This window comes from Gasterosteus aculeatus, chromosome 18 (genome assembly GCF_964276395.1).
Source record: "Gasterosteus aculeatus chromosome 18, fGasAcu3.hap1.1, whole genome shotgun sequence".
NCBI lineage: Eukaryota > Metazoa > Chordata > Actinopteri > Perciformes > Gasterosteidae > Gasterosteus > Gasterosteus aculeatus.
Window position 1 is genome coordinate 12,942,333 of NC_135706.1, and position 23,388 is coordinate 12,965,720.

The 23,388-nt window shown below is 45.8% G+C and overlaps 1 protein-coding gene across 2 annotated transcripts; it reads left to right on the forward strand.

Moving 5' to 3' along the window:
• The first annotated feature begins 6,586 nt into the window (after positions 1-6,586).
• On the forward strand, positions 6,587-21,986 carry LOC120807783 (rho guanine nucleotide exchange factor TIAM2). Of its 2 annotated transcripts, none has more exons than XM_078093367.1 (24): positions 6,587-6,726; positions 6,830-6,921; positions 9,279-10,325; positions 10,565-11,024; positions 11,518-11,693; positions 12,072-12,314; positions 12,405-12,590; positions 12,685-12,798; positions 14,303-14,356; positions 14,729-14,798; positions 14,964-15,053; positions 15,399-15,620; positions 15,939-15,982; positions 17,538-17,726; positions 18,019-18,087; positions 18,207-18,332; positions 18,416-18,524; positions 18,605-18,784; positions 18,863-18,981; positions 19,073-19,181; positions 19,281-19,339; positions 19,541-19,631; positions 19,719-19,806; positions 20,192-21,986. In XM_078093367.1, the coding sequence occupies exons 3-24, from the start codon at positions 9,285-9,287 to the stop codon at positions 20,655-20,657; spliced, it is 4,305 nt and encodes a 1,434-aa protein (XP_077949493.1). In that variant the 5' UTR covers positions 6,587-6,726; positions 6,830-6,921; positions 9,279-9,284; the 3' UTR covers positions 20,658-21,986. The 2 variants fall into 2 exon arrangements, with proteins under 2 accessions (XP_077949493.1, XP_077949494.1); XM_078093368.1 differs by having other exon boundaries at positions 12,072-12,296.
• Positions 21,987-23,388: the final 1,402 nt, after the last annotated feature.

The following is a 23,388-nucleotide window of genomic DNA, read 5'->3' on the forward strand; positions in this document are numbered from 1 at the left end:
ATAATGTTGCATAAACATGGCAATGGTCGGGGAGCCGGGACTGGAGGCGGGGTGGCTCCCCGGGCGCCTGATCTTGAAAAATAAACAGTACCAGGGGCCGTCACAATATTTTATTGAAGGGGGCTAGAGAGACACCGAGCTGTCAGACTCCGGGGGTCAAGGTTCGTCTCTCTTTGCTCGAGAGTTCAGTTCTTCAGGGTCTGGTGGAACCTTCCCCTGGAGTTCATCAGCAGAAATCCCACGCAAGGACTGTGGGGAGGAAACAGAGGTTCCCTCTGGGAGGGCATTGGGTCCTCCACTGATGAATGCCTCTACTGGGGTCGAAGGCTCGCTCAGACAAAGTTAGGGAGCCGTGACTGGAGGCGTCGGGGACGCGAGTCGGGGAGCCGGGACTGGAGTGAACTGTGTCTGTGAACTAGAAGAAGAAACGATCCATCACTCGATGTCTAATATTCACGAGAATATTTTTGGGTGAATGTTCTACATACAGGATGAAGGAAAGAAAGATGTGTTCTTTGTACCCTTGATTTTATTTTTAGAAAAATCCCATATTCATAAAAAAAAATTATCAAGAACTTCATCAATATGGCACCATGATAGTACTTTTATTTATCACTTAATAAATCTTAATTTCATCATTTTTCAATTTTTTCATTTCCAATAATAATCCATAAATGAAACATTTTTCTCTAAATAAAGGGAAAATATATATTTACATGTTTGATTTAGCTGAGGCTTTTATCCAAAGCAAACCAGAACAAGAATCAAGAAAGTCCAATTTCTTCAAGAAAGGCAAACTACAAAGTGCTGCAAGTAAGAGTCATCGTAAGTGATATAACGGTTATATACTGTTCTCATCACACCGAAGCTGGGATTGACTCCAGCCCCCACGCGAGCGACCCTGTATGAAGGATAAGCGGTTTGAAGATGGATGGATATCATCACACCTATGTAGTAATTCTGTAGTACAAGTAGTAGAAGTGCATCTAAAATCCCCTTAGAATAAAATATATTAAACATGATTACAAATGCAAAATAATTATAAATTAAAAATAAATAGATTATTGGGTTCAAATGGAATTGATTTATTTCAAATAATATATATTTTTCTTACAATCAAAACAAGCTTGATTTTATCTTGGGGCATGCATTAATGTCTTATTTTACTTTTATTTTATTATTTTAGTTCTTAGTTCTGCCTTCTGTGTTTTTTTTAAGTAGTTATTGGTAATTCCCAGTTTGGTCGCTAGGGGCAGCAGAGCGCCGCACGTCTCCGTTAAGCAACTTAAACAGGATGACACACACACACACACACACACAGAGTAGACTGTTTTCTGTCTTTGTTGTTATGTATTAAGGACATTGGAGACACAGTCCGTCTCCGCAGCATGGCGTGAGGTCACGTGACTTCCTGCTCAGCAGTTTTTTCCGCTGTGGTTTTCGTTTCTTAAGTTATAAATCCTGCCCGGTTTTCCTGCACATCTTTTCCACGCGTCCTCCAGCTCTCATTCCTTGGAGGAGGCTCACTCTCACTTCCTCTCTGTTTCCACGACGTCGTCCCACTGGCTCCGGTTTCGTTCTCTTTTTTAAAATTATTTTCCATGGCTCATTTGTCCAGTTCGGTGCCGGAAAACGTGTCCAGCTGCCGAGGGGAGGAGACGCCGCGTTTACCGAGTCCACCGTCAACGTCACCACGGCCGGGTCCTGATTTTCACAGTAAAAGCCGTCCTGTTTTCTTCCTTTTTTTGGATATTATTAGTCGATCTCAGCCAGTATGTGAACACCCTTTTAGATACCGAGGGTGGTTTTCCTGGGTATTGAACCCGTGACACGTGACGGTAGGTAATAAGTAGGGTGTTCTACTGGGAGGCCTCCGAGCCAGATGCCCCAACCAGCTGATCCTTTTGACACAAAGCCATAGCGCCTCTACTCCAAGTTCCCTCCTGATGTCCGAGCTCCTGACCTCCTCTCCGAGGCCGAGCACGGCCCCCCTACGGGGGAAACTCATTCCACGACTTCACTCTTTCTGTCTGAACCCAGAGGCCAATAGGTTGAGGGTCGGCTCCCTCTTCACCACGACGGTCCGCTTGTTTTACCCGATGCTGCCGCACGATCCGCTTGTCGACCTCCCGATCCATCCCGCCCCCACTGTGGCAGGCCGCCTGTCCGGGACCGCGTGTGACGTTTTGATGAGGGTACGAACACATCTCCTACTGCAGTCCTACAGAGACCGGATGGCCCACTGCAACGGGTCCAGCGCCCCGCACAAAGAAAGCCAGTCGAATGTCTTCTCCAAGTCCACAAAGCACAGGTAGACTGGTTGGGCAAACTCCCAAGACCCCCCCCCCAGTAGTCTTGCGAGGGTAAAGAGCTGGTCCACTGGGCCACGACTGCTCCTCTTGACTTTGAGGAACGACAAACAAGGAGCGATCGTCTCCCCCCTTAACACACAACGGTCTCTTATTTTAGACGTTGAGTTTCATGTTTGGGGAATACAAAAAGCTGGAAAAAAAGATCCTTACTCTGATGGCAGGACAGGAAGTGTGTGTCGGGATGTTTAACCCTTCAGACGTGGGTGTCTGTGTGTGTGTTGTTGACGTCATCTTGTTTACAACCAGGATGGGACATTCCTGATCCAGCAGCCAGATGTTGCTGCAGTTTGCCTCCAGGGTGGTTTATCATTTGATCTCAGCACAGCTTTTTTAAAGCATTTAAAAAGTTTAAATACATTCAAAAACACTCTTCTTTAAAGACAAGAATGCAGGTTTTTAGATTCGTCTGCAGGTGAAGCAGGTCGAAAAATTCGCTGAAACCAAACCAACGAACTTCTCGCCTCATTCACGCTACAAAGAACCGATGTCTGCCTGCTCTGATTGGTTGTTCCTCGTCACAATTGGTGAAAAAAAACAACCTCTGTCGCTTTAGAGTCTCGCCTGACAATGAAATACCTCAGCCTCTTCACAATAGAAGACTTCTCTGAGGAGCATCGGCTCCCCTTTGGTCCTGTCGGGTTGTTTGCTCGGCCTCGGCCCGGCTGCTCGCCCTCATCAGGATCATCTCCAGCAGAACAAGTAACGGCTGCACGCTTCGTCTCCTCGGTCCAGCTCGCTGTGAAAGCTTTCACATTCCTGCGAGGCTCGGCACAGACTGCAAAGAGCCTCCAAAGCCGCTAACGCTAACAAGCGCTAACAAGCGCTCCTTTCTGGTTTCCCCTCACAGCTGCTGTGAGCAGCTTTTAATCACCTTTTGAACACCTCAACACGGAAAACTTTGTTCTGAAAAACTCATGAATAAAGTTCTATTTTTCTGGTTTAAAGCAGAATCTCAGCAACAAAACTAAGAAATGACCACAAATAAACCAAGAGAGCCGTTGACTTCCCCTACAATCAGATCAGAATTGTAGGTTATTGATCCGTGGAGGAGCTGGTAGGTGAATATTCTCAACAGTCATGCTAGCTCGGCATGTTTTTATCCTTTCGTGGGATTGAGATCTCTTTAATGTTTCTAAATTGACTTTCTTCCCGACCCGGGAGTCTTGTTTCCTCCTGGTAGGCTCATGACCCGGAGCAGAAGCTAAGCGTTTCGCTCCCAGTGGGATGAACCACTCATTGATGTGTGAAAGAGACGAATGAGCCACGGAGGGAAGATTAAACCATCATCGCCATTATTCATTAGCTTTAGCTAGCTGTCCCTAATATCTGCACTCAAATAAACATGGCGACAGAAAAAAAAAACAAATGGTCGATATCTCTTTCCGTCTCTCTCGCTCTCTTTCTCTTTGTTGTCTCTGAAGGACAAAGGAAGCAGATCGAACCTCACAGACTTCAGTCCTTCAGATGCTCAGTGGTCTGGGTAGATTCACTCTTGTTGCAGACTGTTCAGTCGAGGGTCTTAGTCTGGGGGGACCCTGCAGGCCCCTATTGACCCCCCCCCCCCAACATGGTCCTCCTTGCAGTTAACCTGCATTTAACCTCCTGATCAAATGCAGTTAGTCCCAACACCTCATTCAATTAGCCGCCGGTTAGAGCCGCCCTCATCCATCGCGGCGGCCTGCTGGGAGATACCGGGGGGGGGGGAGGACTGTGGGACGGGGGGGCGGGGGGAGGGGGGGCGTTCAGAGGACAACGCAACGTCCAGGAAGGTTTAATGTCGAGATACAACTGAAGGTTAGAAATGTTCTCATCATTTTAATGACATTTCGTAGAAATAAAATTGACTACGTCTGTAGATTTCTCTTAAATTCTTCAAAGTTATTGGATAAGTTATTAGATAATCATTAGCCTCATTTACATATGAGTTTTTCATTCCTTTATTTAGCCCTTTATGTAACTGTTTAAACTGATGAGATAAAGTGAAGATGATTGTCACCATCGACTGATCTGCTTATTCTTGTTCCCTCTGCATCTTGAAGAGAGAACTCTTCATTCTTTCAGTCCGGCGCTCCGCGGCGGGTCGAGTGTTCGATGCCCGGAGGGAGGGGAGGGGGGGGGGGGGGGTGTACTTGCTGGTTCCATTGAGCTGAGAGCAGTGAGGCTGATCCTGGATCAGTCAGTGAGGAGCAGCAGTGTTTGAGGAGGAAGCAGCTGTGAAGGCCACACCTGATTGCGGGGGGTGGGGGAGCAGTGGGAGGGGGACCCCGCCCGTCTGACCACAGTGCCAAGACAAGGAGCCCAGTCAGCTGGGACAGGAAACCCCCCCCCCTCTGATGGGGGAAACAGGCTGCTAGGTAAAGACCCCCCCTGCCCCCCTGGGAAAACACCAAGGAACAAAACGAGCCCCCCGAACCCATGTGAACCCACAGAGCAGCAGCCTGTAGTCAGAAAGAGAAACATTCAATTAAATAAGAGTTTATGATGTTTTATATTCATCTTTTCAGATATTATTTCATAATTAATCATTTCAGATCTATTAACAAAAACACCAAACATTCGTTGAAAAAACATATAATATTAAATGGATAATCAGGTGTCGGATCTGATTGATTTAGATTTATTTTATAAACATACAGTTGGAGTAGTCCGATGTACTAATACTCATACTAGTACAGCATGAAGGCTCGTGTTTGTGTTTCAGTTTCCTGATGTTTAAACTGATCTGCACTTCCTGTTTCCTGCTTCCCGTTTCCTGTCGGCCTCCAGGCGAGAGAAGGCGAAAGTCTTTAAAGCAGAAACCTTTTGACTGAATCCAGCCGGTCGTTTTATTTTGAAAATCACAGCGTCGTGATTAGTTGGTCACTTGATTGTTTTGTTTGTCAGGGTCATAATACGCCATTAAAGTAACCAGGTGAGTTTTAGTAGACGAGAGACGGATCCATTTAAGAGGAATAAATGAAACGGTTATTTATTGCATAAAGATGAGAACAGGTGTCATTCCGTCACACGCTACTAATCACATTCTTTTCATTTCAGTTCTGATGGATTTCTTCAATGTGTCGGCCTCACGCCTGCTGGGGGAGGGGGGGAGGGTTCTTTGTTGGGGATGAATGGGGAGGGGGGGGCATTGGCAGATGGCCGATAGGACGAGTGGACGGCGTACTTTCTCCGTCTGAGCGGCAAGACAAAGGGGGGGGGGGGTCAACCCGCTCATGCTTTGACCTCAGATGTCATATTTATCCGTATATTTCATTGCTGAACTTCCATAACATCTGTGGTTACGTTACTCAACAACAACCACCTGTTTCCTAAACCTTTTTATGGTTTTTGAAAACACTGTTGCTCATAACGAAAAAATTATTTTGCAGAATAACAGAATAACAGATATAGACAGAGATATAAGAGGGGTCTAAAAGACTTCTCCTCCTCCTTCTTTATCTTCTTCTCCTCCTTATTCTGCTCTTCTTCTTCTCCCTCCCTCCCTTGTACTTTTTCTCTCTTCTTTTTTCTTTTATTTCTTCTTTTCATTCTTCTCTCTCTTCACTTTTTCTTTCTTTTCTTCTTCTCTGCGTTACAGCTGTCGCGCCCCCTGGCTCCTCCCCTTTTGTTTTAATGAGGGAGTTCAGAGGTCACCGTTGCGTTTGGGGTCGGCGGTGCATTGTGTTGCCGTGGTTACTGCCCTCCTTCCTCCTCTGCTCCCACCTCTCACTATGGGCGTACCCCCGCCCGAACACACTGGACTTCAAGTCCGCCGTGACCTTTGACCCCTCAGGGGAGCAGCCTCGGAGCTCCTTCAGGAGACGCCTGATGTTGTAAAGTGATTCGGTGGTTCTCAGCCTTTTAGATGCCGTGGCGTCAGTGAAAGAGCGAAGCCGCAGGTTCGAGCCCCGCCGGGAGTCACCGAGCGGACCGACGTCACCGACGCCTGACGCTCTTCTGCCTCGAGAAGATGGAAACGAAAATGCTCCTCATGAAACACGACATCGAGGAAACGGAGAAAATGACTCCACTTTTCTGAAGGCCAAAGTAAACAGGAGACGCAGGAAAGTCTGGTTGAAGGAGGAGAGACGTTACAAACTGTAGCACTTAAATTGAACCTATAATGTCTTTTATCTGTAGCAAGTTGTAAATCAGATTATTTGATGAAATTGCACTTTGTTGTTTCTTGTTCTTCTGAGTTTCTTTCCTTATGGTTGAAATGCACTTATTTATTATTATTATTATTAAGTCAAGCCTCAGCTGGATGACATGTAATGGAGGAGGAGGTGAAGGAGGAGGAGGAGGAGAGGAAGGAGTAGTAGAAGGAAGAGCAGCATGGAAGGAGAAAGAGGAGAAGAGCAAAAGGTGGAAGAAGGTGAATAGGAGCAGGAGGAGGGTTTATACAAAAGTAAAGAGTGTGTGTGTGTGTGTGTTGCGGCTCATGAAGCTCCTCCCTTCCTCCCTCTGTTCTCCCGCAGCAGATGGGAGGAGGAGGGAGGAGACACCGAGCTTCAGTAGCAACCAGAGGGAGAACATGAAGGAGCTGCTGAGTCTCTGAAGATCTCAACCGGTAAAACTCTTTACTCACCGTATGTATGTAGTAGTGTAGATAGTAGTGTAGTAGTGTAGATAGTAGTGTAGTAGTGTAGATAGTAGTGTAGTAGTGGTAGATAGTAGTGTAGTAGTGTAGATAGTAGTGTAGTAGTGGTAGATAGTAGTGTAGTAGTGTAGATAGTAGTGTAGTAGTGTAGATAGTAGTGTAGTAGTGTAGATAGTAGTGTAGTAGTGTAGATAGTAGTGTAGTAGTGTAGATAGTAGTGTAGTAGTGGTAGATAGTAGTGTAGTAGTGGTAGATAGTAGTGTAGTAGTGTAGATAGTAGTGTAGTAGTGTAGATAGTAGTGTAGTAGTGTAGATAGTAGTGTAGTAGTGGTAGATAGTAGTGTAGTAGTGTAGATAGTAGTGTAGTAGTGGTAGATAGTATATGTAGTTGTAGTGTTAGTAAACTTAGTAGTGGTAGTACATGGAGTACATGTTGTAGTAGTAGATATAGTGCATTAGCAGTGGTAGTACAAGTAGTAGTGCTAGATGTAGTAGTAGTAGAAATATAGTAGTAGTAGTAGTGGTATAGTATTAACGTTAGTAGTACTAGTAGTACTAGTGGTATAATGTTAGTAGAAGTAAAGCATTAGTAGTAGCGGTATACTAGTAGCAGAAGTATATAAATAGAAGTAGTAGTTAGTGGTATAGTAGTGTAGAAGTGTATCTATGAAGTAGTAGCACTACTACTACTATAGTAGTAGTAGAAGTGTATATATGAAGTAGTAGTAGTGGTATAGTAGTAGTAGAAGTGTATATGTGAAGTAGTAGTAGTGGTATAGTAGTAGTAGAAGTGTATATATGAAGTAGTAGTAGTGGTATAGTAGTAGTAGAAGTGTATATATGCAGTAGTAGTAGTGGCATAGTAGTAGTAGAAGTGTATATATGAAGTAGTAGTAGTGGCATAGTAGTAGTAGAAGTGTATATATGAAGTAGTAGTAGTGGTATAGTAGTAGTAGAAGTGTATATATGAAGTAGTAGTAGTTGCATAGTAAAAGTTAGTAGAAAAGAGACAAAAGGGTGAAAAACACAATGACTTGACTAAATAAATAAATCAGTAGGAACAAAACACACTGATCTTCCATTTAAATGTTTCCATTTAATGGTTTTGTGTAAAAAACTTGTTTAATCCTAGTTAATTTCAACTTTAACTCAAGTTTAAATCTAAATTATACTATTTATATAATTTATGTATGTTTTCATTGTAAGAAGCTACTACTAGTTTCAACTCATTTCAAGCTTTTAAAAAAAATTTAAGCTGTATTTTCAATTTAAATTAACTTTAATTTTAACGTAACTAAAGTTAACATGCAACATGTTAACTTTAAGCTAGCACAACAAAGCTTGAATGCTAACTAACTGCAGGCTGTATTTTAACTAAACTCACTAGACTGACTTTAAAATGACGCAGTAGTTTAAATTCAAGCTAGCTTTCGTGCTAAGCTGAAGCTAAGTCAGCTAGGTGCTAAAGTTAAAAAAACACTTTACATCTGTTTTGATGAAGCCTCATGAAGTAGTTTTATACTGTTTATAGTTTCTTCATTAACCTCGTGGTGTATGTTGTGCTATATGTTGTTGTATACAGTATGTGGTGTATGTTGTTGTGTGTGTTGTGGTGTATGTACAGTATGTGTTGTATGTTGTTGTGTATGTTGTGTGTGTGTTGTTGTGTGTATTGTGGTGTGTGTTGCAGTGTATGTTGGGGTGTATGTTTTGTGTGGTGTATGTGGTGGTGTATGTACAGTATAAGGTGTATATTTTTGTGTGTTGTAGTGTATGTTGTGGTGTATGTTTTATGTGGTGTATGTGGTGTATGTTGTGGTGTATGTACAGTATGTGGTGTATGTTGTTGTGTGTGTTGCAGTGTATGTTGTGGTGTATGTTTTATGTGGTGTATGTGGTGTATGTTGTGGTGTATGTACAGTATGTGGTGTATGTTTTTGTGTGTGTTGTGGTGTATGTTTTATGTGGTGTATGTTGTGGTGTATGTACAGTATATGGTGTATGTTGCTGTGTATGTTGTGGTGTATGTTGTTTTGTGTGTTGTAGTGTATGTTGTGGTATGTGTTGTGGTGTATGTTGTGGTGTATGTACAGTATGTGGTGTATGTTGTGTATGTTGTGGTGTATGTACAGTATATGGTGTATGTTGTTGTGTATGTTGTGGTGTATGTTGTTGTGTGTGTTGTAGTGTATGTTGTGGTGTATGTACAGTATGTGTTGTATGTTGCTGTGTATGTTGTTGTGTATGTTGTTGTGTGTGTTGTAGTGTATGTTGTGGTGTATGACTATATTATTAGTAACCCGAGACCTCCGTCTGTCCTCCTTCAGGTTGCCATGGGAAACACAGACAGTCACAGCAGCTTCGTCCCTGCTCCCAAGTCCTCCTCAACGATCAGGTTCTCCTCCAGGAGGGAGGAGGCGCCGTCAGCTCGCGGCTGGTGGAGGAGCAACCAGGGGGGCGGCAGCAGGAGCAGGGGGAGGAGCCACCCGAACAAGAGTGCCGCTGCCGCCCCCCCGTGCACCTCCTGGCGTTATGAACACGCGCCCAAAGCCACCGGAGGAGGAGCGGGATCTCCTCAGAGGTTGGTCAGAGGGAGCCCGTTTGGCCTCGTGGAGGGCGGCGCCGAGCAGACCCCCGTGGAGAGCGGCGGCAGCCCGAAGGTGCTGCTCTGCAAAGACGGCAGAATGAGGGTGGAGTTCACCAACACTAGGGGAGTCCCTGTAGAGCCTCGGGGCCCCCCCGCCCTACCAGCCGCCGTCACCGCCGCCGCCACCGAACCATCGCTCCGCACCAGCAAAGGCAGCTCGCTCAGCTCCGACGGCTCCTGGTACGACTCGCCGTGGGGCGCCGCCGGGGAGCTGGCCGACAACGTGTTCGCAGCCAACCGGTTCACCGAGGAGACCGCCGCCGCCGCCATCGGCACCAGCAGCGGATACAACACGGTTTTCTCAGCCCAGGTGGACCTCTCACCCGGCTCCTCCTCCTCCGCCGACAACGGCGACTTCGCGGCCCTTGCCGCCGATTACAACACCTGCTCCTCCGGGCGAACGGAGGACAGCGGCATCGGAGACTCGGTGATCCTCCAGGCCGACCTGACGGACTTCAGCATGGCCTCGCCGGACAGCGTCTACCACAACGCACTGCCCTCCTTCCCCACTGCACCCGACACCACGCCACGGCCGACCACCGGCTCCTCGGCGCCCCTGCTGCTGCTGGATGATGTCATCCAAGAGAAGGAGGGGTCAGGAGGAGGCGTCGCGGAGCAGCGTTACTCTTCAGTGACCTTACCCAGCCGCAAAGACTTCCTGAAGAGCCGAATCAGACGAATCAGCGACTGGACAGGAAGTCTGAGCAGGAAGAAGAGGCGGATCCAGGTGAGTCACATGATCATCAGGTGACAGGATGCGATCGATTTTAATGGGAAAAACAAAGCTCAATGTTTGTCGTATAATCATGACAAGGTTTAAAATATTCATTGTACTTATAAATAGTAATAAAACTACTTAATAAAACTACTCAGTAAGTGTTTGTGTTTAATTTACAGTAATAATAATAATTCATAATAATATTATTATTTATTTTATCAATAAGTTTAAGGGTATTTCGTCCACAGGAGCCAAACGGCAGCCAAACCGCCGACGTCTGCATCGACCGGCCGGACTGCACTACCTTGTGGGCATCCAACCCTCTCCTCACCCTAAACCAGAACCTGAACCAGAACCAGTTCCCATCCTTGCGCTGTGGCTCCTCAAACAGCCTGACCCAGAACCAGAGCAGTGAGGTCCAGCGGCAAAACGTCTACGAAAGCTTCATGCAGGAGCTGCAGACAGTCTGCAGCAGCACGGCAGAGCGGACGGAGCCGTCGGAGGAGGAGGATAATGAGGATGAGGAGGAGATGGAGGAAGACGAGGAGGTGGGAAGGGGCCAGCAGCTTGACCTGATGGAGGAGGAGCAGGGCGCGGTGCGGCGGGCCGGGTGGCTCTCCTTCAAAGCTCTCATCAGCGTCAGCAGAGACAGGAAGCTGGAGCTGGTGGCTCGCCGCAGGTGGAGACAGTACTGGGTCACTCTGAGAGGTACGACCTCCACCTGGAGGAGCAGCTGCAGCCTCCACACCTTAACACACACCTGTAAATACACCTCATCACGTCAACACTTCACTTACACCTTAAACACATAACTTCAAAACTTCATTCCTTAAAAACTTCAACACTTAACTAACTTAACTTGCAAATTAAAACATATAAAACAAACTTAAGCTAAAAAAAGTTGTATTCTGTGAAAATAAAGATAACGTTTTTGCCCAGTTAATAACTAAAAGTAAATATATATGGTAACTACAAGAACCTAAATGATTTCAATTATTAGAAAAGATGAAGCAGAAAATGATATGAAGAATGATTTAACAGGGAAAGTGTACCCACAGGTGCATTGTGGGTAAAGTAGGGGCCTGAGGAAGTGAGTCGCATACTGATGGACAGAAATATTACATATGAATCTGTGATAATAATATCGTTAATGACCCGAATAAAGGCGAAGTCAAAGGTCACAGTGCTTCTGTCTCCTCAGGCTGCTCTCTGCTGTTCTACCAGTCGTACGGGCGGGGGGGCGGCGCCGAGCAGGAGCTTCCTCCTTGCTTCTTCCTGCCGGCGGCCGACGGCCTGGTGCAGTCGGCGCCCGAGCACCCGAGGAGAGAGCACGTCTTCTGCCTGAGCAACGCGCACGGAGACGTCTACCTGCTCCAGGTTAGGAGGACGCTCTTTATCCCCACTGTCAGCGGCCCCTTAACGCACCACCGCAAAGCGCCAGTTCCTGTATGATGTATTATATTCTACATATATTAAGACTCAGCAGGTACACAGGGAACATTTGACCGATCAATCAATACTTCCACTATTTTACTTCTAGGTTTTAAATGCACATGTGAACAGTTATATAATAGTAATAATAATATCAGTCATCAATAAATAGATTCAACACACTTTCTGTTTCCCCAGCGAGCCTCTTTTTACCAGCTCAGAAACAAGACATTCAAGACCTCCTCCTCCTCATCTCCCTCTTGTTCCTCCTCCTTCTTTTCTTTCCTCCTCCTCCTCTTGTTCCTCCTTCTCTTGTTCCTCCAGGCCACCAACCAGACCGACCTGGAGAACTGGGTGACGGCGCTCCACTCGGCGAGCGCCTCCTTGTTGGCGAGGCGTCAGGGGAAGGAGGACACGTTGCGCCTCCTGCGCTGCCGCTGCCGCTCGCTGCTGCACAGCATCGACATGGACGGGAAGATGAAGAAGATGGCGGAGCTGCAGCTGTCCGTCATCAAGGAGACGAGGAGCAGGAGGGCCGTGGAGAGCCAGGTCAGTTGCTGCCAGGAGGTGACGGGTTCAATTCCTTCATCTATCTGTAATAATAGATGTATGTATGACCATGATAAGTAATAATAGATGAATCTATGACCGGCTCAGATCCAGCAGTGGGACCAGAACCTGGAGAAACTGAACCTGGATCTGTTCCGGCTGCGCTGCTATCTGAGCAGCCTGCAGGGCGGCGAGCTGCCCAACCCCAAGAGCCTCCTCGCCGTGGCCAGCCGGCCCTCCAAGTGCATGCTGGGACGCCTTGGTGTCTTCTCCGTGTCGTCCTTCCACGCTCTGGTAAGACGACCCCCCCCCCCCTCCCCCCCCACCTCTCCCCCCAGCAGACAGCAGCCCCTCCAGACTCGTGTGCTGATTCGTCTCGTGTCCTCAGGTGTGCAGCAGAGACGAGGCGACCTGCAGGAGGGGGGGCGGGGGGCCGTCCTCTCTGAGGGTTCTGGACGGACTGAAGAGACGCTGCCGGGACGCCAGACTCTCTAAGTTGCAGGTAACCCCCCACCCCTAGTGTTAGTCTCAGTTAGATTTTTGGCTCCTCTGAAGTTCCCATCATGCTCTGCTCCTAAGGCCCCCCTCCCTCCTGGTAAACAGGGGGCCGGAGGAGGAGGGGCGTCTCTGGTTTATTTTATCTTCGTGTTTTGAGGGCAGCATCCCGTGTTCTCTGGTGACACTACGGGGGAATAACCTTCAGCCCAAGCTTCCTTCATTCTGCTAAAAACCGGCCAATCAGAGAGCTCGGTGAGCACAACGTCGCCGGTCAGAGAATCCTTCAGCTTGTTTTTAAAAGAACAGCTCGCAGACCCCAGAGGTCCGATCTCGGTGGCCGAGCCGGTCCTCGGGGTCCCTGGGGAACATGTGGACCTCTATATATAGAAGATATATGTATATATATATATATATATATCATATAGATGTAGGTTCTTATTTCAATTAAAAGCAGATGAAGAGGAGAAGTGCTTCCTCGTGAGAAGTGTCGATGTCTCCAGCCTGCAGACTGACTCGCTCTGATTACATCTCCCGCTGCAGCAAACCTGTAATTTCAGCTCAGTTCACCCCCTCATTTCTTTTTACCCATGATGCCTTGGGGCTAAATTTGGATTTGATTTGGGAAACAGGGTTTAGAATCAGTTTGTTGTTTTTTTTCCTCGACGGATCTTTTAAAATAAAGATTGTGTTATTTTTTGTTTGTTCCTGAGTGATTACTTCTCAGCGTGTGTGTGTGTGTGTGTGTGTGTGTGTGTTACATCTTTCTGAACGATTTCCTGTTTATTTAATGAAATATCAACATTTTTGTTATTTTATAACATAGTGGAGGAGAAGAGCAAGTGTTTGTTTAGAGAGACAGATGTTTCATAGCAGCCTGCTGAACTGAGAGGAGGAGGAGGAGGAGGAGGAGGAGGAGGAGGATTAAAAGGTCTCACAGCCTTTTATTCGCCCAGAATTCCTTTGTCCGTCGCTGCTAACCCTGTGAAGAGGCAGAATGTGACTCCCCCACCTCCTCTCCACATGACCTCCTCTTCTTCTCCTCTGCTCCTCTTTTGACCTCCTTCCTCTCAACGTGACGCCTCCTGCGGCCTCCTGCTGGTTCCCCTTATTTCTGCTTTTCATTTACAGCTTTTCTGTTTTTGTTCTCATCGCTCTGACTCTTTATCATATTTCCTCCTCCTCCTCCTCGTCCTCCTCCTCGGCCTTTCAGACTTGGCGTTAAAACTCGTGTCTGTTGGTGCGTTCAAATACTCGGCAGAAAGTTTGATTTTTGGTTCTTCATTTTTTAGTTTTCATGTTTTAATGCTGTCATTTCAAATCTGTTTTAATCATTCATTCATTTTTTTTTTCATTGCTACATTTTTAATCACATTGTTTTTTACATCTCTTCTTGTTTTATTTGCTTTGGGCAAATAAACTCGCAAATAAAAGTGTTTTCATTTGTACTTGATGCAGGTGTTGAACTGAACCTTCAGTTAATAACTAATAAAATGTGTTTCCTCCTACAGAGAAAAGAGCAGACGGAGGCGGCGCCCCCTGCTGGTCGCCCGGCCGCCCTGCAGGTGCGTTCACTGACGCAGCTTTAAAGCGGATAATACGAATAATAGAATCAACAATAAGAACTCACAATTGTGGGTTTAAAGATAAGGCTAGGATTTAATTTGCAACAGTAAATGGATGAATTGATCCAGCAATAATTTTCAATGTTGAATGGATAAATCGCTTCAGAATTCTCGTCAAGCTTCTTAAATATGAAAATCTGCTACGTTTATGTTTTTGTTCTACGATGATTTCAGATTAACAAAACAACTGAGAGACGTCAGTTTGAGTCGTAAAGGATCAATAATATGAATCGGCACCTTTCAAATGTGCACCTGAACTCATCGTCCCTCCTTCACGTGCACCTGAACTCATTGTCTCCTCCCCTTCTTTAGGTGTGGGATGAGCTGCAGCCTCCAGGTGTTTTCACTCTGAACATCTGTCGACCCGCCGCCAAAGACTTTGGTGAGAAAATATCAATAAAATACTAAACAAAATAATGTGTAAAATACTACATGTGGCGGAGCAGGTTCTGTCGTCTTTAGAAAACTCTCCTCTTTAATTCAGTGAATCTTTTGTACCAGCAGCTCGTTTGGGTGTCGCTGATAATCAATGAATGTGATCGATCAGGTTTCGCTGTGACGGGACACGTGGACGGAGATGGGAAAAGTCTCGTCTACGTCAGCGAGGTCGACCCGCTGGGACAGTCGGCCCAAGAGGGTGAGAGGCTCCTCTGCCTTCTTCATCTCCTCCTTCTCCTCCTTCTCTGGCTTCTTCATCTCCTCTTCCTCTTCCTTCTCCTCCTCCTCTTCCTCTTCCTCTCCCCTCTTCATCTCCTCCTCCTCCTCTTTCTCTGCCTTCTTCAGCTCCTCCTCCTCTGCCTTCTTCATGTCATCCTCCGCCTTCTTCATCTCCTTCTTCTTCTCCTCCTCCGCCTTTTCCTCCTCCTCTGCCTTCTTCATCTCTTCCTCCTCCCCCTTCTTCTTCTCCTCCACTTCCTCCTCTGCCTTCTCCTCTTCCGCCTTCTTCTTCATGTTGTTTTTTTGTAATGTGATTTCCCATCAGGCCTCAGGGCAGGAGACCAGGTCCTGGCGGTGAACGGTGCCGGTGTGTCCGGGCTGGACCTGGACCTCATGCAGAGTATCTTCAGCCACCAGAAGCTCCAGCTGCTCCTCCAGAGGGACCAGGAGCCCGCTGACCTTTCCTGGAGCCCGTCCCCCCCGCTCCCTCCGCCCCCCCCAGACCTCCAGAACTGGACCAGCACTGATACGACAGCCACAGATCCAGGTTCATATCACTTAAAGTGTTAATGTCAACAATCTCATAGTCCTTGTTAAGCCTACAGGACCTGAACTTGACTGCAGCTCCCACAGGAGCATTTAGTTAGCAAGGAAAGGCTTTTATTGTGAAGGCTAGTTGCTGTTCAGTGCAGAAGCTGCAACCCCGGGGGATTGTGGGTAAAACTTCCTTTAGAGCTGTGAGTGTAACAAGCTCAGTGAGTGAACGTTTGTGTATTTAATGTAGAATGCACAGAGATCACCTCTGAGAGAAGGTTGAGGACCAGAATGTGTTCTTTGTACATTAATAAGAATTTTGATATTACAGACGGCTTCCCGCTTCCTGTTTGTGATGGCAAGCTGCAAAGACAGGTGAGCTTCACCTCTTCGTCTGTTTGTCTCCAGAGCTGTGCTCTATTTTGAAGGGGGAGCTATGTTTTATTTTGAGGCAGCTTGTGTTTGTTGTGGCTGTTCGCAGAATCATTCAGAGTTCTTTGAATAAGATTTGCGATATTTGGCAGAATGAACAGATTTGGATTCACGATAAACTGCTTCAGACTTCAGAGGAAAGAAGCTGCAAAATAGAAACATAAGTAAACAAATTACTCAATAAATGTGTTAAATTTTTGTTGCTTCCTGCTAAAATATTCTCACTCTTTCATTATTGACAAAAATTGTTGTTTTTTATCTAATCTATATATATATTCTTAAATATTTGTTTTTATTTGTTTTCATTTAAAAGTTTTTTTTTAAATGTATTTATATATCATAGATATAATGCAGGAATAATATTATTATTAATAATAGTGTCAGTAGGTGAGCCTCCTCACCTGCAGACATCCTTTCCCACAATCCCCTTGAGCTGCGTTACGCTCAGACGTCACCTGACGGGCGTCACGTGACCCCGTGACCAGGTAATCCGGGTTTACTCCTCCTCCCGAGGAGGATTAGAGTCGTCCGCTGGTCCTAAGGGAGACGAGTCCTAGATGTTGCTGCTAAATGGCTGCGGGGGGCGACCTTTGACCCCGGCCGAGGCCTCCTCCCCGACCTCCTGCTGCCGGACCATGGGCGCCCTGTGCTGGGTGCTGCCGCCGGAGGAGGACGAGGAGGCGCTGGAGGAGGAGGTGGTGGAGGAGTTGGAGGAGGTGGAGGAGGCGGCGGTGAGGTGCTGTCTGAGCTGCCAGCAGCCGGCCCGTGGCCTTGTCCTGGTAAACTGTAGTACTGTACTGTAGTACTAGAAGGAGATACTTGTACTTATCTTGAGTATTTTCAGGTTACTTTTTACTTCTCCGCTGAATCTGAAGTTATTCGACTCTTTACTTACCCTACGGATTAATAATAATACACAATATTACCAACAAATACATTGAGTTATATTTTTATACATTAAGTAGTACTACCAGCAGGTACTTTAGGTTTATTTGGATGAGAGTATCACTCCAATCTGGTATTAGTACTCATCTTTCCTAGTATTATAGTGATACTACTACAATTGATACTACTGCAGTACTACTACTTCAGCAAGATAGATAGATAGAAGTGATATTACTATAACTAATACTGATGAAGTAATACCATAATAATACTACCCTTCTGGAACTAATATTGATGATTTAATACTACTATGTTGAACAGTCCACATATTTTTTGTGCATCTCCCCTGAAGTACCTCAACGTTTTTCTTGTTTTCTTGATGTTTTTTCTTTTTGTAATTCATATTTACAAATGTAACTTATACTTATAATCAGACTCAGTTTTGCTCCCTGAAAGTTTGCTACTGTTTCGTGGTGCATTCACTGACCCCTCCACATGTGGTACATGTGGGCGTTGAGTTGTTTCTTCTGATGTACTTCATGATCCAAACAGTCTGAGCATGAAGAGGAGTACTAGAAAACCTTCATGGACCGTGATTTCGCTTTGTCCTCAGAGCGTAGAGCGGGATCACGACCTCTACCAAACTTCCCCAGAAGGTCGATCTGCGGAGGCCGACCTTCCCAGGAACCCGTACGGCCGAGACGCCGTCTTGAAGCCTCCAAGCCCCGCCCACCTGAGCGTGTGTCAGCGTCTGCGTAAAGTCATCCAGGAACTGGTCGACACGGAGAAGTCCTACGTCAAGGTAAGTACTGCTACGAGTACTCCTACTGAGTACTGCTGCTGTAAGAGTACTACAGCAATACTGCAGTGCTACGAAGAGTGGTAGTAATACCATGATACCAGTACTTCTAAGACTGGTACTAATACTATGATACTAGTACTTCTCATAGTGGTAGTAATACCATGATACTAGTACTACTGGGACTGGTAGTAATACTATGATACTAGTACTTCTGAGACTGGTACTGATACTAGTACTTCTGAGACTGGTAGTAATACTTTGATACTGAGAGCTGAACTTGTGTCCCCATCAGGATCTGGTCCGTCTCTTTGAGGTCTACCTGAGTCCGCTGCAGAAGGAGAACTTCCTCAGTAAAGCAGAGGTACAAACACACAGACACCTGTTGAGGGGACGAGGCATTCCTGTCGTTGTTGTTGTTGGTGTCTCTGACTGCGCCCCCCCCCCCCCCCCCCCCTCCCCACACTCCCCTCCACCCCTCAGATGGAGGCATTGTTTGGAAGCCTGCCAGAGATGTTGGACTTCCAGAGAGTTTTCCTTCAGACGCTGGAGGAGAGGATCGACTCCTGCCCCGACTTTGGCCACCTGGAAACACCTGGAGAGTTCAAGGTGAAGGAGGTGGAGGTCAGCAGGTGTTCCGCTGGGTTCAACCAAACTCCCCATTTAAAGGTGTCTCTCTTTCTCCCTCGAAGCATCTCCTCTTCTCTTTGGGAGGATCGTTCCTCTACTACGCCGACCACTTCAAGCACTACAGCGGCTTCTGTGCCAACCACCTGAAGGTGCAGAAGGTCCTGGAGAGAGGTGAGGGGTCCTCCGTCACGCTCCACACCTTAGGTGATTCACCTGGACTTTATTGTGGACTAAGGTCTCCGCTTTCACAGCCAAGACAGACGGAGCCTTCAAGTTCTTCTTGGAGACCAGGAACCCAACCAATCAGCACTCGTCCTCTCTGGAGTCGTACCTGATCAAACCGGTCCAGAGGGTCCTGAAGTATCCGCTGCTGCTGAGAGAGCTGGTGTCTCTGACGGAGCCCGAGAGCCCCGAGCACACTCACCTGACAGGTACACACACTCACCTGACAGGTACACACACTCACCTGAGAGGCCTGTGTTGAGGTTCTTCCCTGCTCGTCCCCTCAGAGGCGCTGAGAGCGATGGAGAAGGTGGCGACTCACATCAACGAGATGCAGAAGATCTACGAGGACTTTGGCTGCGTGTTCGACCAGCTGTCTGCAGAGCACAGCTCACCTGACAGACAGGTACGTACACACCTCATCGCACACATAATGGAGCAGCACCTGCCTGTGCACTCATCACTCAACCCCTCCCCTCTCACACACACACACACAGGTGACGGAGATCTCCATGGCAGAGTTCCTGGTCCACTCGTCGGTGGTGTGGCTGAACCCACTGCCCAGTCTCCGTCGGTTGAGGAAGGAGCCAGAGCTCACTCTGTTTGGTAGGTCACGACCCCGGTCGGGGTCACGACCCTGATCATACGCCGCCAGGCCAGCGGGGACGTGCTGAGAGTCACATGCCATGTTGTTTGTGTCCTCAGTGTTCAGACGGGCCGTCGTCCTGGTTTACCGAGAGAGCGGCAAGCTGAAGAAGAGGATGGTGAGTCTCTGAGAAGAAGGTTTTGTTGACACCTGAACCTGATCATTTGGTTCCCATCAGAAGCTTCTGTGTGAAATCACATGGTGGATGAAACTGTTTCACAGAACCAGAGGTTTCATCTTCATAATCTCCTGAGTAAAGTTATGTTTCTATTATCTTACATTTTGATACCTGATTGTTTTCCTCTGATGTGTCGGACAGACCGCCGCCCGCCCAGCCGACCTGGACCCCTTCAGGTTCCGCTGGTTGATCCCCGTGTCAGCGGTTCAGGTCAGACCAGCGGGCATCACAGGTCAGCGACCAATCACACACTCTCAAATGCCCCTGCTGGGCGCCACGCACACCGATACCCTAACCCTACTCGACCCGTGTTTTACAGGCTCGGAGGATCAGTGCGTGTGGGAGCTGGTCCACAGCCGCTCGGAGGTGGAAGGACGACCGGAGACAGTGTTCCAACTCTGCAGCAGGTACGTGGAACCCTGATCAATCAAGTCCTGATGACAAATAAGTCCTGATCAATGAGTTCTGATCAATGGGCCCTGATCAGAGCCCAGGTGGATGAGCAGTCCTGTAATCCTCACAGCTCCTCAGGATTATGATCAATGATCCAAGATGAAACATTTCATTGTAGTGCGTGTTTGTGTTCTTGTTTTTCTATCTTTGTAAGGACCATCTCTCTCTTTGAAATGATGAGGTTTAAGATTTGATTGTTTAGATTAGTCAGTTAATCGTCTTCTGGTTTGTTTTCTGCCACCCAAATATTTTACTGGACAAACAAAGACATTTGAAGACGTCTTTCTGTTCCCTGATGTATTATGATGTTGTGATGAATAAAGTGTTGTTGCATTCCAGCGGTTTGGAGACGAAGGCCAGCGTTCTTCAAGCTCTGCGCTCGCTCCTCAGAGACCGAGCGCCGACCGGCTCCGTGAGGAGGACCAGGCCGCCGCCGGCCGAGAGGAGCAGCTCATGGAGGAGGCGGCAGCAGAGGAGGACGCCTCCTCGTCGGGCGGAGGAGACCTGCTCGGAGCCTCTGCTGCCCAGCCGAGCCGCCGCCGACCTGGCGGGGAAGAGGACCAGACTCCGATCCCTCACCGGCGAGCTGGAGGCCCAGCTGCAGAGGCTGAACTTCACCGAGCAGGAGGCGGAGCACCGGAGGAGCCAGGAGCAGAGGGGGAGCTCCAGTCTGAGACGGTGTCCAGGAGGAGAGGTCCTGGACCTTGGTGGCTTCATGGAGAGAGACTTCAGCGTTCAGAGCATGACCTCCATGATCAACGAGGACTGCTTCTACGACCCCACTCTGGGAAGACAGACATGCTAACGTGCTAACGTGGAGAGACTGAAGCTTCAAGGCTTCTGGAGCTAAACTCCAGATGCCGGAGGCCATTCACCAGACTCAATGGTGTTTTCTGACCTTGATCACTGGGAAGTTCTAGTTTTCTAAAACACTGCTGACTGACGAACAAGCTCCCGTCTCTCAAGATGATCACAGTCGACGGGAAGAAATTAAATTAAATTACAACAGGCTAAACTAAACAAAACCATGTTGTGTTTTCTTTAATCGGCCTCTTTAGAAACACCTGAAATTAACATTATTAGAGCCACTGTCACAGGCAATACACAGATTCTGAGAATAACGTCAAAATATAAGTCTTGTTGAACACAAAGTGTTTTGAAAAGAACATTATTTTATTAAAGGAATTCATTAAAGGTATTTTTTCTAATAAGAGATCATAAATATCACAACTTCTTCTCCTACTCCTATTTAAAAATGTGACCTCATTCTAGATATAAAAATTAAGCCCTTTCTCTTCAAATTGCTACGGAATTCTTTTAAATTAGCATGTTAAATATGATTAAAATACAACTTTATTCCTGTAACATTTATATTTTTTTTTAAATAAATGCTTTTGTCCCTTAAAAGTGCTGCAAATTAAACTCTTCAAAAACACTTATGTCCTTTAAATCCTCACAGTGGCTTTAATAATAATAACAATAAACACAACCATATAAAATCCAGAAACTCCTTTTCTCCACCGTGTTACAGTGGGGAAGCTTTGTGGTTTTGGAACAAACTGGACAAACAAACCATGAACCTCCAAAATCCAAGAAATATGGAACCATTTTCAGGAATACCAAATAGGATTTACGAAGGAATGTATTGATTCTATCTTTTGAGGCTTCTTTGTATTTTTTACATCAAACAGTGGATTTTAAAAATGAGCGTTTCCACACTGACTTGAAGCAGCATTTCCTGCAGTTTGGATATTTTATGAAGCTCCTTTTCCGATGGATAATTTAAGAGTTGAATGTGATTTGTCTCCTTCATGTTCTTCTGGAGATCTCAGTGAGAAGAAGACTCTTGTTAGTATTTTGTTGCACTCAGCTGCCTAAACCCGTCTTTACTTTTTCATTGTAATGTTTTTTTTCTGTTTAACAGATTTTTTCTTGACAAAAGCAGTTTGGAGATAAATGTGTGGAGCTGCTGGATCACAGCCTTCTTATTTATATGTTTAGTTTTGAGGCTGAAACAGGACAAGTTATTTTTATTAACTGTTAAAGTATTTGGTAATATATTTTCTTAAACATTTGTGTACATCTTTTTAATGACTTCTTGCTGTTAAAGTCCAATAAATCAGAATTCCATCAATCAGAGTATTTGATTTTAAATGATTATTTGTGAAACTCAAGCAGGTTTAATGTTTAAAAACATCAAATTGTAATATTCTGTGCGTTTCCCTGGCAACAACCATGTTACAAGCTAACTTGTTGTGTTGGATATTCAGTGAATGGACATATTGAGAGAAACTTGTATTCTCTCATTATTAAGCCTCTCCCACATACATAAATCATCACATGTACTAACAGGGTTCTACACACTGTGTGTGTCTGTGTGTGTGTGTGAAGAGGTTTGTTTCTTTTCTCCCAAAGAGTCGAATTGATAAATGTATGAGTGTGTTTTTCCTTAATCCTCTTTAATGTGGCTTCACTTCAGCGTTACTAGATGCTCCCAATGTGCAGAGACGACATTGTACGCGGTAAAGTGTGACCTTGTTGCTACAGTAAGCGAAATAAATTAAAAACCTTTGCTAGACACATAAAGGTGTAATCGCTCGGCTCAGCATGTGATAACGATAATATATACTATTATTATTGATCAGGTGGTTTATTCTTTCTGTTGAACTATGTTAGGGTAAAAAGAGGCAGACTTGAATTATGTTTAATGATCGGCCCGGTCCATCAGTTCAATGTTAATATTTAATATATTAATAATATATTTATTAATATATTTATTTATTGGGTGTGAGAAATTCAGTTGGCAGGAAGTGTGATGGAGCTGATGATCCCAATGAGAAAAAAGAAACAAGCTGGTGTGTGTGTGTTTGTGTGTAAGAGTATTTGTAAATACTTAAAATATGTATAAGTGAAGGTATCTCACTAATAACAAAATAAAACCACGTTCAATTAATGAGTTATATATTATGCAAATTGCATTATTGATTATTCATCATTATTTAAATTTTGTATGCTTTCATTCTTTATGGTGCTTCCATGAAGTTCATAAACTAATCTGAATATCATGCTGCAATATGAAGAGCTCAATATTAAATCAATAATCTCAGACAAAGAAAAAACATGAAAATATGAATTCAGTGTGTCTGTGTGTGTGAGTGCGTGTGTCTGTGTGTGTGTTCAGCTGAGATAAAGGAGTCCATTTATATTCCTGTCTGTGTGCTGATTGATGTGTTGATGGAGCCCCAAGGGGGAGATGGGGTGTGTGTGTGTGTGTGTGTGTGTGTGTGTGAGGGGGGGGGGGGGATGTGTGTGTGTGTGTGTGTGTGTGTGTGTGTGTGTGTGTGTGTGTGTGTGTGTGTGTATTTCTGCCAGATGGTTTGGTTCGGCTCCAAACGATTATCTGTGTGAATGGGGGGGGTCAAAGGTCAAATTGTCTGCTTTAATGTGAAGCTAATTTCATTGGCATTGACTGCGAAGGGGAGAATGTGGAGGAATGACTTCATCATCTATTTATATAAAAACCTTCTTCTTCTCGA

Bases quoted from the DNA above. Each gene is read 5' to 3' on its own strand.
- LOC120807783 (XM_078093367.1), top strand. From the start codon at position 9,285: ATGGGAAACACAGACAGTCACAGCAGCTTCGTCCCTGCTCCCAAGTCC. The intron at 15,621-15,938 runs GTTCATATCACT...TTGATATTACAG, and splicing joins TACGACAGCCACAGATCCAG to ACGGCTTCCCGCTTCCTGTT. The intron at 19,182-19,280 runs GTAGGTCACGAC...TTGTGTCCTCAG, and splicing joins GCCAGAGCTCACTCTGTTTG to TGTTCAGACGGGCCGTCGTC.